The sequence below is a fragment of the Impatiens glandulifera genome, chromosome 5, assembly GCF_907164915.1.
Source record: "Impatiens glandulifera chromosome 5, dImpGla2.1, whole genome shotgun sequence".
Lineage (NCBI taxonomy): Eukaryota > Viridiplantae > Streptophyta > Magnoliopsida > Ericales > Balsaminaceae > Impatiens > Impatiens glandulifera.
In genome coordinates, this window is record NC_061866.1 from 42,327,500 (window position 1) to 42,342,545 (window position 15,046).

The 15,046-nt window shown below is 31.9% G+C and overlaps 2 protein-coding genes across 3 annotated transcripts; one reads left to right on the top strand and one right to left on the bottom strand.

Annotated features, from left to right (window-relative positions):
• Positions 1-228: 228 nt before the first annotated feature.
• On the top strand, positions 229-3,994 carry LOC124939767 (probable anion transporter 5). Of its 2 annotated transcripts, none has more exons than XM_047480208.1 (4): positions 229-349; positions 592-642; positions 745-784; positions 2,323-3,994. In XM_047480208.1, exon 4 carries the CDS (start codon positions 2,459-2,461, stop codon positions 3,761-3,763), a length of 1,305 nt encoding a protein of 434 aa, XP_047336164.1. In that variant the 5' UTR covers positions 229-349; positions 592-642; positions 745-784; positions 2,323-2,458; the 3' UTR covers positions 3,764-3,994. The 2 variants fall into 2 exon arrangements, with proteins under 2 accessions (XP_047336164.1, XP_047336165.1); XM_047480209.1 differs by having other exon boundaries at positions 2,333-3,994.
• Positions 3,995-7,174: 3,180 nt separating this feature from the next.
• On the bottom strand, positions 7,175-10,670 carry LOC124939910 (protein EIN4-like). Its single transcript, XM_047480372.1, has 3 exons — positions 10,129-10,670; positions 8,206-10,030; positions 7,175-7,820 (listed from the first exon to the last, which is right to left on the bottom strand). The coding sequence occupies exons 2-3, from the start codon at positions 9,964-9,966 to the stop codon at positions 7,272-7,274; spliced, it is 2,310 nt and encodes a 769-aa protein (XP_047336328.1). The 5' UTR covers positions 9,967-10,030; positions 10,129-10,670; the 3' UTR covers positions 7,175-7,271.
• Between the last annotated feature and the right edge of the window lie 4,376 nt (positions 10,671-15,046).

A 15,046-nucleotide genomic window follows, 5' to 3' on the forward strand; every position in this document is an offset into this window, starting at 1 on the left:
CCATTTTGATACCTAGGTCGAGAAGAACCCAACCCATTTTGATACCTATAAAAAAATTGTCAGTTGCAGTTTTTGGTAGATCCTCCGGGTCAAGAAGAACCCAACCCATTTTGATACCTATGAAAAAATTGCCAGATGCAGTTTTTGGTAGATTCTCGGGTCGAGAAGAACCCGACCCATTGTGATACCTTATGAAAAACATTGCCAGTTGCCACCAGCGTGAAGTCAAATGCAGAAAATTGACATCGGTGATTGATTCTTCAGTACTCTCTCTATCTCTCTCTCTCTCTATAATTCTCCATTGCCAACCTCAATTTCAATGCAAGAAGCCTTCGTCAGGTCCTTAAAGGTAATTATTAAAGTGATCTCTTTGTTCTCATCCAACACAAGAAACCCTCAAATTAAAGAACAATCTTTCAGGAAATTCCTTCTATTTTCCTCGTTAAATCACCCCCAATTCCTTCTCTTTTTCACTACATTCTTCGCTCGTAGTAAACCCTCTTTCTCATTGCCCCTTTTCAACATAAACTGGGTCTTCATCAATTCGATTTGACTTTAATGCATACCTAACCCTTTTGTTTCTTGTTTCAGATAAATGTTCTCGAATTGGAATTGTTTGTAGAGACCTTCCCTGATTTTGAGGTAACCTCTTCTTTCTTCCTTATCATTTTCATTATCAAACCCTTATGCTAGATTTGATTGTCTTGTGTTATCTTAAAATTCGGATTTGCTTCATCTTTTCAGGTAGTAGAAGAAGAGCATGCCAAAACTAGTTGTACAAAAGGTAAGCAATAGTTGTAATGCACTCTATCTTGGTTATTGAACTTTTATTTTTGATGCTGCATCATGATAACTTAGACATGATTATACAAATTTGATGGTTGAGTGTCTGAAAATACCTGGATACACACATTCTGGATCTATGATCGTATCTGGATGAGGTTATGTTTGGAATTAATCTTAGTTTGAGACAGATTGATAAATTTATTGAATTGTTTCTCATGTAGATCCAAATGCAAAACATAAATCATAAGTATTTCCAAATGGGTATGTTAAAGCTTTCATGTCGTCTGTATAAGGCATCACCTAATAAATCATCCCAAGCTGCAGTGCCGCTAGTTTCAAATATCTATACTGTCATATGTGGTTACATGTAATGTGGTCGCATTGTTAATGGTAATGCTGACTCTTTTGGTAAAGACCATATTGATGTGCAGTTATATAGAGATAAATGTAGTATATCCTTTTTACCTTAGCTTTATTTGTTCATATACTCCATCTAGTAAGACACTATGAGATGTTATGGCCTTGCCTTATTTGGAAACACTTTAGTTTTTGAATCTGGATCCCAATCCGGTAGAGAAATCGTCAATAAGTTTATGAATCTCTCACACTAAGTTTTCACAGTGTTTCCAAATTTGACTGAAATGGTGTTTCCAAATGAACTTGCTTCGTATCCTCCATACAAGGAATCATTACATAATATGTCATTACAACCTTGTAAATACCCTTAATTCAAACATCTATACTCTCATGTCAAATGCTGTTATATGAGCATTACTTGCATTGTTAAGGTCATATTATTGTACTGTTATATGATCACTCAATTTGGATTCATGCTAAGTAGGACAGACACTCACCATGTTTTTGTGCTCTGTTGATTACACTTGAACTCGAGATACTAGTTGAGGATCACCATCCTCCTTACCACTGTGTACTTACTGTAATTGGTTATTTAGGGAGATTTAAAGCCAGGCATATATGTTGATATGAAAGATAAACATAGAGCCTATTTTTAAACTAATATTTTGCCAAGATCACAATAGAAAATCTCCCTGAAGATTTGGTATAAGATTTGTTGGGATCATGATTGAGATTATAGTGTAATTTTTTGTTATTTCATTTTGTATACCAAGTTTTAGATCATCGTAATATTGACAAACATAACAAATGTAGATTTCAAATTCATGATCAATGTTGCTGACAAAACAGCCCTATAGATTTTTCTTTTGAAATAATAATTTATTCCATGAAAGAGGCTGTAACAACCCCTATGAGAGCCATACCTTAAAAAAGCTAGCTGTTAAAGTTGGAGAACCGCTATTAAACCACACACTGGAACCTCATAATTCTGATGTGGGATTCAATTCTCATTCCTTAACCATTAAATCGTTACATAGGCTAGCTCAACCCATAGTCTTACTTGCATTTGAGGTGTTCTATATGTTGATTGCATTTCTCAAGCACAGACTTACTTAAGATACAAAGTTTATTTCAAATGAACCCTTTTCGCAGCAAAATTCTTGAATTTTCCTTATCTAGTTTTTTGCAGGAAACAGAATTTCATCTCTGGCAGGTTCAAGCAATAATACTACAACGGTTGTGAGAGCATACAAGATTTAACCAGCATTTTTCCCATTATCACACAGTAGCCAAATATTTGATTCATAACAGAATTATGAAGAGAGTCCATATCCCATCTCGTTATCTAATTGTTGTTCTAATGTTCATATCGACTTCTGTATGCTACATAGAACGTGTTGGTTTCTCGATCGCATACACAGTTGCTGCAGATGCAGCCGGAGTAAACCAGTCAAGCAAAGGAGCAATCCTCTCCACATTCTACTACGGTTATGTCTTATCACAAATACCCGGAGGCTGGGCAGCCCAGAAAATCGGAGGCAGGCGAGTTCTCCTCCTCTCGTTTGTCTTATGGTCAAGCACTTGTGCCCTAGTCCCTCTAGACCCGAATAGAATAACCATCTTGGTTATAGCCCGATTACTTGTCGGAATTTCTCAAGGCTTTATCTTTCCATCTATCCATAATGTCCTAGCCCAATGGGTCCCGCCGCATGAACGGTCGAGATCTGTTTCGCTCACGACCTCGGGGATGTACTTGGGCGCGGCACTAGGAATGCTTTTGATTCCGAGTGTTGTTAAATTTCGGGGCCCACAGTCGGTTTTTATAGCCGAAGCTGCTTTAGGTGCTGTTTGGTCAATTCTATGGTTTAAATATGCGAGCGATCCCCCTCGATCTGACCACCCGAAAGCAATCGCGGCGGGGTATGGGGAATCTTTGTTACCTGTGAAGGTTAAATCGTCGGTTAATAAGAGTTCTTCGATACCATGGAAGAAGATAGTTGTTAGTCTTCCGGTTTGGGCGATAGTTGTGAATAACTTTACGTTTCATTACGCGTTGTACGTGCTTATGAACTGGCTGCCGACGTATTTCGAGCTCGGTTTGCAGCTTAGTCTTCAGGATATGGGTTCGTCAAAAATGATACCTTATTTGAATATGTTTTTTTTCTCGAACATCGGTGGGGTTATAGCCGACCATTTGATCACGAGGAAGATACTTTCAGTGACGAAAACGAGGAAGATTTTGAACACAGTTGGTTTTGTGGTGGCATCTTTCGCTTTGATGGCTATTCCTATGTTTAGGACCGCCGGTGGGGCGATATTTTGTTCTTCAGTTGCTCTAGGATTCTTGGCACTTGGGAGAGCTGGATTCGCGGTTAATCATATGGATGTGGCTCCTAGATATGCAGGAATTGTGATGGGAGTTTCTAATACGGCTGGGACTTTGGCTGGGATAGTTGGGGTTGATTTTACTGGTCGGCTGCTCGAAGCGGCTAAGAATGCTAATTTGGATTTGTCCAATCCTAGGAGCTGGGATTCAGTGTTTTTCATCCCGGGGATTTTCTGTATTCTTAGTTCGGTTGTGTTTTTAGTGTTTGCGACCGGCGAGAGGATTTTCGATTAACAGGAGGATTTTTGGCCTGTTTTTGCGGTTTTCTATTGAACCATCTCGAGTCTTGAAGAAACTGGGAGGTATATATAGTGTTCTTAGTTTTCAACAATCTTAGAACATTTTTCATTTAAATGTTTAAAGTGATTATTAATATACTTTGCTAAATCTATTCAGAAAGAAGAATATAACAACAGGCATATGAAGTTCTTTATTATATAACTTTCTTTACATTATTGGTTTTCATATTTTTTTCATGTTTCATTTGTTAACTGCCTCTTCTTGATATAATGTCAAAATATTCAATGTAACAATCTCAAAATATACTTCCTCTTTTAACCCATTATTATTAAGATAGTTTAATAAGAATTCAAAATAGGATGACTGTTTATTTGATTTATTTAATTAGATTTAGGTAGACAACAAAAAGTTGAAATAAGCAAACAAACTTTAGTGATTTAGTGAAGAAAGAAAGCTCAACTAATGGCAGCTTTCCCTTAAAATCATATAGTGGAGATATTTTAAAATAGTAGCTAAAAGACAAGTTCTTGAGGATTCATTGAACTTGATCACCTATTAATAATAATAATAATAAGAGAGATTAATTATTACAATTTGATTATTATTGTTTATTTGATGTTGTAAAGATGGATAGATCAATGTCATTTAATTATGTTTATAGAACTCATCATCACCTTTTTTTACTTTCTCTTATCTAAGCAAACCTAAAATTTATTAATTTTTGGTGTGTAAGTAATTATTTTTCTCACAAAAAGACATTTACTTTAAAACCCATATTACCAATTCCCAAATTAAATTTATTTAATCTTATACCTAACTAATATTAATTTGATAACTCAAACTTATTTTTCTTATTTGATTAAGGGATTAGTGACTACAATAAGTGAGTAAACATATTTATTTTTTTAATAAAGGAGAGTTAGCATGACAATCCCACGATCATGACCCTCGCTTAAACTCAAAGCGCTTTCAGATGAAATCGACCCCGTGATATTTTGGCCTCTTAAACCGACTCTTAACAGTTGATTATTTTAGTGGAATATAGTGAGTGAAAATATTAAGAAAAAGAAATGAATTTAATACAAATAAATCTACCCCAAACCAGCCTAAAGAAGAAAGATCCAATATATATATATATATATAGGTGGTTTTATAATAATATAAAAAGATGTGACAATTGAAGGAAGGAGGTTATTATATAAAATATATTTTGAGGGCTAGTTGAGAGACAGTTTAATGTTAATTATTAGTATACTTTATTCTAAAAATCTAAATACAGCCCCCCTTCACATTCTCTCTCTTCTCTTATAGCTGGAGTAGGACAATGGCTCCCTTTTCCATGGAATATAAACAGGATCAAAAATCCTAATCCAAGTGGGCCATCAGAAAAATACATTTTTTTATTTTTTTATTATTAACCCAATTTAGAAAAGTTTAGATTCGAGGGACTGAATTTGGGTTGGATTTCGATCTGAATTTAGGAAAAAAATATTTAAAATGGATGAAATAATGTTCTCAAATATAATTTAATCATGTACGTATTAATAAATTAATATTTGTTTGCAAGTTCAATAAATCCTTTTAAAAATTTTATTTTGTTCTGAGTTTGAATATAATTAAAAATAATTTTTTTATTAATTAAATTAAATCTAGGAAAACAAAAACGTAATTTCAAAATTTTTCAATCGGGGCAGGGCAGTCCATAACTCGGATCGACTCTGCGTCAACTCACTTCAATTTCATGTGTTTCCAAATACGCTTTAGAGACTCATATCTCAAATAAAAATAAAAATAAAATAAAAACTTATTTTTTTCCAGACCTATACTGAGCCCACTCAAAAAAAAAATTTATGATAAAAATATGATATTATCCATAATTTTTTACAAAAATCTAATATAATTCATTATTTATTTTTTTAATTATTAAAAAATTATAAAACTTGCATTTATTTACTTGTTTTATCATAATAATTTCTATATTTTTTAAGCAACAATTAAAAAAAAAAAAAATTCAATCCACTCAACTCAATATTGGATGGATCCTTCCATGCCCCCCTTGACTATTTAAACAAAAATAAATTTATCACAATATACATATTTATATATTATTATATTGTTACTTATACTATTAAATAAAAATAAAATATTAACTTAGCATTGAAGGGTTCCTAGATTCTCGTCATGTAATCCCATGACGTTCAAATGCCTAAATAAATATTCAATGGCTGGATCCATCTTGGCACTATCACTTTTATTCTTTTAATTAATTAATTAATTAATTAAATCTGCTTCTTAATTTAAATATATCTGAAAATTATATTATGATCTAGCATGAACAAATGAGATTAAGAAACTAATGAATTCCTAATTTACCATTTTTAAATAATTTCCTTATAAGTTATACAAGAAAGAGACTTCAGTTCTAAAATAATTTATATTGATTACCTTAAATTGCAATGATGTTATATATAATATATGACATAATAAAATTCACTCAAGAAAGTGATGTGTGACCAAATTGAATAATCTAATTATACTTATTATTTAATATTAGAGAGTAGTATATTTTTTTAATAAGGATTATATAAGTGGAGAATGAATGGAAAATCATGCATGAATTAGGTATATATAAATTACTAAGAAACATTTAAAATAGAGGTAGAAAACATTATAATTTTTTCACTCAATTTTTGTTGAGTCGGTAACATAATCGTCGTTCATGAGTATACGAGTGGTTACCACTTAAACTATCGAATTGAAAACTATAATTTAAGTGAGGTGAAAATCAATTTAGTGTGAAATAAACACGGTTAATATAATATACACTAGTCAATTTTTAATTACAACCCATTTAATTTGTTTATTATTTTATTATATTTTATACAAAATAACCTAATTACATTTATTTGAAATAATATTAATTTTTTATAAGAAAAATAAATAAATAAATTGTGTAGGAATAAATTTAATTTTCAAATTGAAAAAAAATGAAAGTTGGATTTGATAATTCAGGTCAATTGTTGAGTTATTATTATTATTATTATTAATAATAAATAGTTTGCCACAAAATTAGTATAAATGATTTTAGTGTATATAATATATTATATATTAATTAAGATGATGCCAACACATATCTGAAATAAAAAAATAAAATAAAATAAAATAAAGAACCCAATGTTGACCACGAAAAGCCAAGCTTTTTAATTGAGTAATTTGTCACCATGTCTAAAAAAAATAAATTATTTATACTCAAATTATTTGTTATTGTTATATTTAATATTTATGATAGATCAAGTGTTCATTTTTTTTACTATATAAAATATATTTTGTCCAATTAAAATTGTGTGAAATATAACTAACTATATTACTATAAGCTTAATTAGCTAAGTTAATTAGGCAACAATTATGCAAATAAGAATCAATATTTTATATAATAAAACACTAGTAAAACTGTTTGCCAATTTTGTTCTTCTATACCATTTCTTTTCTTATATTTTCAAAATCACATCCCTTTGTTCGCCTTTAAGAGTGTTCTTCTCAATTCAGCCGCGATTCCTTGTAAAACCATCGGCATCTGCACAACACCGTTAATACCAATCTGCAAGCATCTCGACCACACGTCTTCGTCGACCCTAGCCGACATCGCAATTATCAACGGCCAGTTTCGGCTTCTAAATTTCCTTATTCTGATTGCAACATCCAAACCATTTATATCGGACAGTTGTAGGTCCAAAAGCACGATTTGAAAAGATGAAACCGAAGAACCAAGGGCTGATAGACATTCGTAACCTGTTGAAACGGTTGTGACCGTGCAACCGAGTTTTTGGAGGAGTTTTTTAGTAACCGCTGTGTTGATAATGTCATTGTGAACTAGAAGAATTTGAAGTCCTCGGAAAAGTGAGTTCGACGAGTTTGGATGGTCGGTTGATGATTCTCCGGTTTCGGATAATCCTAAGACAATTGATGGTCGAATCTGAAACCGGAGAACTAGTGTCATGCTTTGTTCGAAACCTTCCGGGTTTTGGACCATCCATATGTTTCCTTGCATCATCTACATAGTAATAATAAAAAAATATTGTATTAAGCACTAAGTTGGAAATAAAAAAAACAGGGTTTATTTCATTTAAAAAATGCTAAAATTACCCGGACTTTTATATAATAAACCTCAAACATTTGGTGGATTTATAATAATTAAATATGTATGTTAAAATAAAGATTAATATTTTATTATTTTGTAAATCTAAGATTTTTTTTTATGTTTGTGTGCCCCACCATGGGATTTAAATCTTTCAAAAAATACATATAAATCCCAAAAAAATCAAACAAATGATAAAAATAATTATGTAGCTCATATTTTATAATATAATATTTAAAACCAAAATTTGAATAACCTAATAAAACTAAGATTATTTAAAAATAAATAAATATGTTCTAACCTGAGCAAGCTTTCTGCATAAATTGAAGCTTAAGCTTTCCTCAATAGACTCACTACTGTATTTCCGACCCGAATATCTCACCATTGACGACCCGGATCCAGACCCGGGATGCGACCCGCTATTGCGGTTAATCCCAATTTCAAATCTAACGCAAACATAACCGTCGGATGTGTTAGCTCTCCACTTACTCCATTTGGGATCGTTGGATCCTTGACTTTCACTTTCAGAGAAAACCTGTAAAATTACATTTCCACCCCCTCCTCGTCCATTGCATCTTTCCAATAAGTTACCCACCATATGCAAAATGACCTGAAATACCCTCCTCTCGTCTCCCATTACATAATTGGGCAAAGATTTTCCAACATTAACGATAAAACCGAACCCTTTGGAAACGCATAGACATTTGGTGACACATGCGGCTTCTCTTATAGTCGAATGTAACCTAAAAGACCTAACCTCGAGAGGGAACCGACCGTTTTCCTTAGCCGACATGTCCATGACATCGTTAATCAATGTCATGAGAACATTGCTAGTTTTCAGCATTGAGTCGACGAGGATAGTTTGATGGACGGTTTGACTCTCCTCTTGCATTATTGAAAGTAAACCGAGAATGGAATGCATAGGTTTCCTCATGCCGTCGCTCATTACTTTCTGAAACGAGTTCCTAGCCTGGCTAGCCATCATCGCATTTTGCTTCGCCTGTTGAAGGGCTCGGTTTTGCTCTACTAATTTGTCCCTCATGAATTGAGATTCCTCGAGTATAGCCGAGTGGGAAAGTGCCACCGCGACTTGATCAGCCACGACTGTTACTATCTCGAGTTCTTGACTCCTCCATGATCGCCCTTCCCCGCCAGGGAGAACAAGAACTAGAATTGAGTAACAAGCCTGAATGAGCTCCGGGGTTCCTCCTTTGAAATTACAAACTCGAAGCATAGGCATTCGAATGGCTGCAATGGGTCCTGTTTCGGTCACAGACCCTGTCACCAGAGGGGAATCACGTTCCAGCAACTTAACATCTTTACTCCCCTTGATCAATTGAACATCTGGATCGTTAATTGGGATCGACAGGTTATAAACATCAGATATATTCCTTCCTTTTAACTCATGGGTCAGATTCATCTCTGTTTTACCTTCATTCGGCATCCAAACAGCACAATAACGAAGATCCAGCGTTTTCGAGAGTTCATCCAGCGTAGTGTACAGAATCGTGTGGCGATCCAGCGATTTACGAATCTCCTGAGTGAGCATTCTAACGTGTAAACCCGCCTCGTTCTTCCTCCTAATAATTCCTACTTCCCGACCGAGATCCCATGTCTTCTTCTTCAACATGAATTCGCGAGTCTTCACTTTGAGAAGCATTGGGATGAGAGTGATTAGGGTTATTGCAGTCGCAAACGAGACCAAAGCAGTGAGAAATTTGAAGATGGTTAAAGCTAACATAAGCTGAAATGGGTGAGGACCGTAAGTCCAACCGTTGAGTAAATGTGTCATACCACAGAGAACTATGAAAGCAATGAACTGAAAAAGTACCCATTTGAAAGGAACATTGGAGCAGCTAACAAAGTAAAGAAGCTCGATCGGGATCGAGAAATAAGCAACCGCGATTAAGAAATCGCTAACTTTTTGACATTCCATAATCATCTCAATGCTCCAGAAACCATCTTCGTTACAATCGCATCTGGAGAATCCATTATCTGATGCAGTAGAGATTGACAAAAGAAGAGAAGAAATCAACAACCCAAATACCAATGCCTTTGACATTACAATCCAAATCCTTTCTTCTTTCTTCTTGTTCTTCTTCAAATCCCAATAAACCAGTGATTACCTAAAATCGATTTCATATTTAAAAATTAAAAAACAGATTGAGAAACAGAAATGCAGACGAATGATGAATGTGATGTATATATACATATATATATATACCTGGAAGAAAGAAGAAGTTTATCATGACTTACTACTTCCACCAGATCTCCAAATCTCCAAATCTCCAAATCAAAGATTCAACAAATATTCATTTCTTCTACATCTAATTTAAGTCTAGTCGATATATACACAATTCCCACTAACAAGTATCAAATCCCAATACATATTTGAATTGGGTTGACGATGAAACCAAGAAAACTCTCCGGTTTTTCTTCAGGAAACCCGGACGTGTAAATCGTTGATCCAACTAATTACCCAGATAGAAATTGATCACCTTTTTCGTTTTTTTCTTCAACCCTGTTCAAATTTGGGAATGAAAATTGAGAAAAAGAGGAAGATGAGAGAGATATAGGAGGTTTTCCCCGCCGTTGTTTCATGAAAACAAAAGAAGAGAAAGAGAAAGAGAAGGAGGAGGTGTTTAAAAGAGAGTGGGACCTACTGGTGTTGTACATGAAGAGAACTTAGACGCACTTTTGCATAAAACGTCTTATTCATTCAAAACCCACTGTCCAAAATACTCTCTTTCTCTTTTCTCTCTCCTCTTTTCTCTCTCTACTTCTTCTTCTTCCATCATCATATTCGTCTTCCTTTCTGTATTCTATGGTACGTTTTCTCCACTGTATTTTTTTTATAATGTATACTGCCACGTGTCAATCCAGAGATGTAATATTGTCACTCTCTGCAACAAGCGCGTGTAAGATTCTGTTCGCACGTGTTCCACACAGTGTTATGCGCATAGTGGCGGCCCAATTCGGTTTAGATAATTCCAATAGAAGCCCATTGACTGTTGTAAATTGATAATATGTAAAAATTATTTATTTTATTTTATTAATTTTATATATATATATAAAAGGTACTGATTGAAACTCTAGGATTATATTATATATATATATATATATTATATTATATATATTATATATAAAAGGGAGGAATCTAACTATTATAAATAACACAAGAATCGATAAAAATAAGTTTTTTTTATAAATTAAACAAAAAAAATTAGTGTATTAAATTAAAAATTTAAGAAATTATGGATAATGTCGCATTTGTATCGTAAAAAAAATCGGAATTCACATCGCACACATCAATGATCAATTAGACTAGACCCGGATTGAGTCCGCTATTCGTGTTGGATGCCTCCCCAACCCAATTTTTAAAAAACAGGGTAAAGTCACTTTATCCTACACAAAAACAAAATGACGAAAGAGGTGCGCATAGTCTGCTACTAGCTAGACCGATTCGTAGGATGTCTCACTCTAAAATAGGGTTACTGGTTAAAAAAACATTCCGTTGAAAAAATCCATAATTTTGTTCGATTAGTTATCAACTCCACGAGGGCGATTTGACCGACATCAATGACATAGGTCGCATATGGACAACAATGAGCATAAGCAGATTCATCAGTAAGGATAGGGGCACTGCTATTCTATTGAAGGTTTAATTTCTTTTCACAAGCTTTCAGAGAGAAGAAAGTTGTTCGCATCTTACTTTCCTCTATTTCTATTTTCAATTGGTCGACCTTCTTTTCCTTATCAGTTGGCTTACCACATTCATTTGAATTGGAATTAGCGTAAGAGATTTTTGAAACCTTTGTGCCCTTGGTTGAATGTTGAAGTAATCTCGATAAAGGAAACCAATGCAAGCCAGGTCATAATGAAAGAGGAGATCAACCTAGCATAGGAATCGGGTCCTGCAATAACCAAGTGGGAATGGCCTCTAGCCTCTTAGGATAGAGCCTTGACTCATGGAATAGAAGATTTGTATGGTTTGGATGTTTCCGAAGATAACCTCTTCTCAGACATTTCTTTTTCCTGGATGCGGGCACAATAAAGCGTTCGCTCCACGCATTTGTTTAGTTAGAGCCTCTAAATAGACGATGTCCTTACGTAGACGTTTTTCCTGCCTTCCAGCCTATTCGAGCCCCTTTCCGCCCCTATATATATATAGAGAGAGTAATGATAGAGAGCGGAAAAAAACTTGACATAAATGTATAGGGAATGAGGTGTCACTTTTTAATTGGACTGATAATCTGAAAATTCTCTATCCTATTAAATTTTCAATCCATTTAGAATGTGACACATCATTCCCTATACATTCCTGTCAAGTTTTTTACCGTTCACTATCATTACTCTTATTTATATATATATAATATAATAAAATAAATTTAAATTATTGTATATCTTTTATTTTTAATAACATTAATTCAAATATATATATATATATATATATATATATATATATATATATATATATATATATATATATATATATATATATATATATATATATATATATATATATATATATATATATATATATATATATATATATATATATATATATATATATATATATATATATATATGTATGTATGTTCACTTCAAAAAAAAAAGAATTATTGAATATTTGAGGTTACATGTTCTGTAATGGCAATTAGTGATATTGTCATAAGACTAACTAATAATTTAAGTTTACCGCTAAAATGAGATAGTACTAGTATTGATCATACAAAAATTATGTTTGTTTTGAGTATATTTGGATCGAGCCATTGTGCAAATTGATAAAAAAGAAAAGAAGAAAAGAGATAAAGAAGAAAAAAGAATAAGAGTATATTTTTTAAATTATTTAAATCTAATCAAATATCAATTATAATTATATGAATATTAATATTTTGCAAATTAATTACCTTTTCATGCTTTACAAATTAATTACCTTTTCATGCTTTAATCAAAATCTTAATGTAACTAACACAAAAACCAAAATTACATGTATTTCTTTAAAATGAAAATATTAGAGATACCTGTAACATTTTATTTGTTATTTCTCTTTTTCCATTAACTTAATTAAATATTATTAAAATCTATTAATGCTAACATTGATTGTCGTGCATTCCAAATGCTTGGAGACAACCAATTTTGTTGCTAAAGGAAAGTTTGATGTTGGTTGGTTTGTTAAGGAATAATTGGTTTAGAGTTTGCATAATCTAAATTTATATATTTTTTATAATTTTTCTTTTATTTTTGTAAATCAATTATGTGTTGTTGAACCAACTTTTGAAAAGAGAAATTAATGAAATAAATAAAGTAAGGGTAAAAATTATCAAACAAAAGGGTTACATTTTAATTTTTGAGGAGATGATAGTTTTGTATTAGAGTATGTCATATCTTTATGTTTGGTTGTTCAGGGTTAGATTGAAATTGCGATCTCGGTTAGATTGAGTTGATGAATTTATATCCCGATTATTTTTTTTATGGATAATTTAACTCGATATAAACTATAGAACGTTCAATGATTGCGGTCGACTAATTTGTTTATTTCACAACATTATTATTATGACGTTATGTGAGGTTTATTAGAAAAAATCGGTGAGAGCGGTCAGTATTTTTTTGAGAATTTTATTTTATGTTTTCAATGTTATTTCTCAAATGATTAACCTCGTGGTGTTTTATGTGTGTTTAGTGGTACTTTGGGTCGCTCATTGTTTTTTTTTTGGTATTGTACGTAGTCATAGTTAGTTTAAACTATTTATTTAAATGATATTAAATCCACTTAAAAAACATAAATTTGAATTATGTGTTAAATAAAAATGCAGTTAGTACTAATACAATAAAAGGAAATAAAATATGCTTTCCTTCAAACTTGTTACATGATTCATTTCTCAAACAAAATATGACATTAATATGATAAAAATATGTCAAGATCTTCTTTAGTGAATGACATAAAGTAGAGATATTAAAGATTGATTCCTCATATCTCAAAAGGGACATAATGAATTAAAGCATACATGTGTTGTAGCCCAATAAGAAGAAGATGTCAAGCTGCTACAACACATGATCACACATGATCGGCTAGGCTAGGCTAGGCTCCCCTCGATAAGTATTTTTCGAAAAGTAAGAAGAAAAAAAACTTTAATTTCCATATGAGTAATGTAACATTCACCAACTTAAGAACTTAAATAGTCTATTAATGGTTCCACCAAGTCCCCCTTTTCTTTTTAACCATATAAGAGTAGAAGTGTGCAAAATTATTTTTCTAAACAAAATTAGTAATTTTTTACATCAATGTAAGAAAGATCAATTTACAATTAAAACGTTTTTCTAAATTATAGAACATTCTTAAGATGAATATGGACTAGCATATTTTCTAACCATTCATTTGATTATGATGGATCCATCAACATAATATTGAGAAATACTATTTTTTGGAGTTCCTTTAAATATATAGAGAACAGTTATTCTTTCCATAAATATATAAAATAATTTAAGACTAGTACACTCAAGAATACAAACCCTAGCTAAGGTCCTTGGAGATAAGGACTGTTTTTGCCTAAAATACTTGTCAATTATAATACCTAATTTTAGCATAGATCACAAAAAAATGAAAACAACCCACAATTTAATTGACTTTTCATATTAAAATTTAGCTACTCAAATTAGTAAAAAAAAATACAAATATTAATATTTCTCGTTTTAAATCTTCTTGGGTGACTGTTTCTTACCAAATCATCTGTTAATCTTAATAGTGCCTTTATACATATTGTGAATTTCAAGTTAACAATAGAGACATCTAAAGAAATAATTCAATAATGTCATAAATAAAAGATTAATTGATTTTGAATACTCATAATAAGAAATATTGGCTTGTAATTGAAATACTTTGATGATAATAGATGGATCATCCACAATAATGAAAAAAGAAAAAAAAAATCACTTCCTCAAAGTAAAACTTAGTTAAAATTATAAAATAAAATGCTTTTTCAAAATCGATTCAAAATCGAAAAGAATGGACGAATGTTATGTGGTAAATTATATTAATTTTGTTATTATTTAAATTAAAATATTTTTTTATATGAAATTAATAAGACATTCGACTTCAACTTAAGTTGCTATTAGTGAAAATTAAATTTTAAAATAAAACT

Excerpts from the sequence above, each read along its gene's own strand:
- LOC124939767 (XM_047480208.1), top strand. The coding sequence starts at position 2,459 with ATGAAGAGAGTCCATATCCCATCTCGTTATCTAATTGTTGTTCTAATG.
- LOC124939910 (XM_047480372.1), bottom strand. The coding sequence starts at position 9,966 with ATGTCAAAGGCATTGGTATTTGGGTTGTTGATTTCTTCTCTTCTTTTG. Across the intron at positions 7,821-8,205 it reads TATGCAGAAAGCTTGCTCAG|ATGATGCAAGGAAACATATG; the intron begins GTTAGAACATAT and ends ATTACTATGTAG.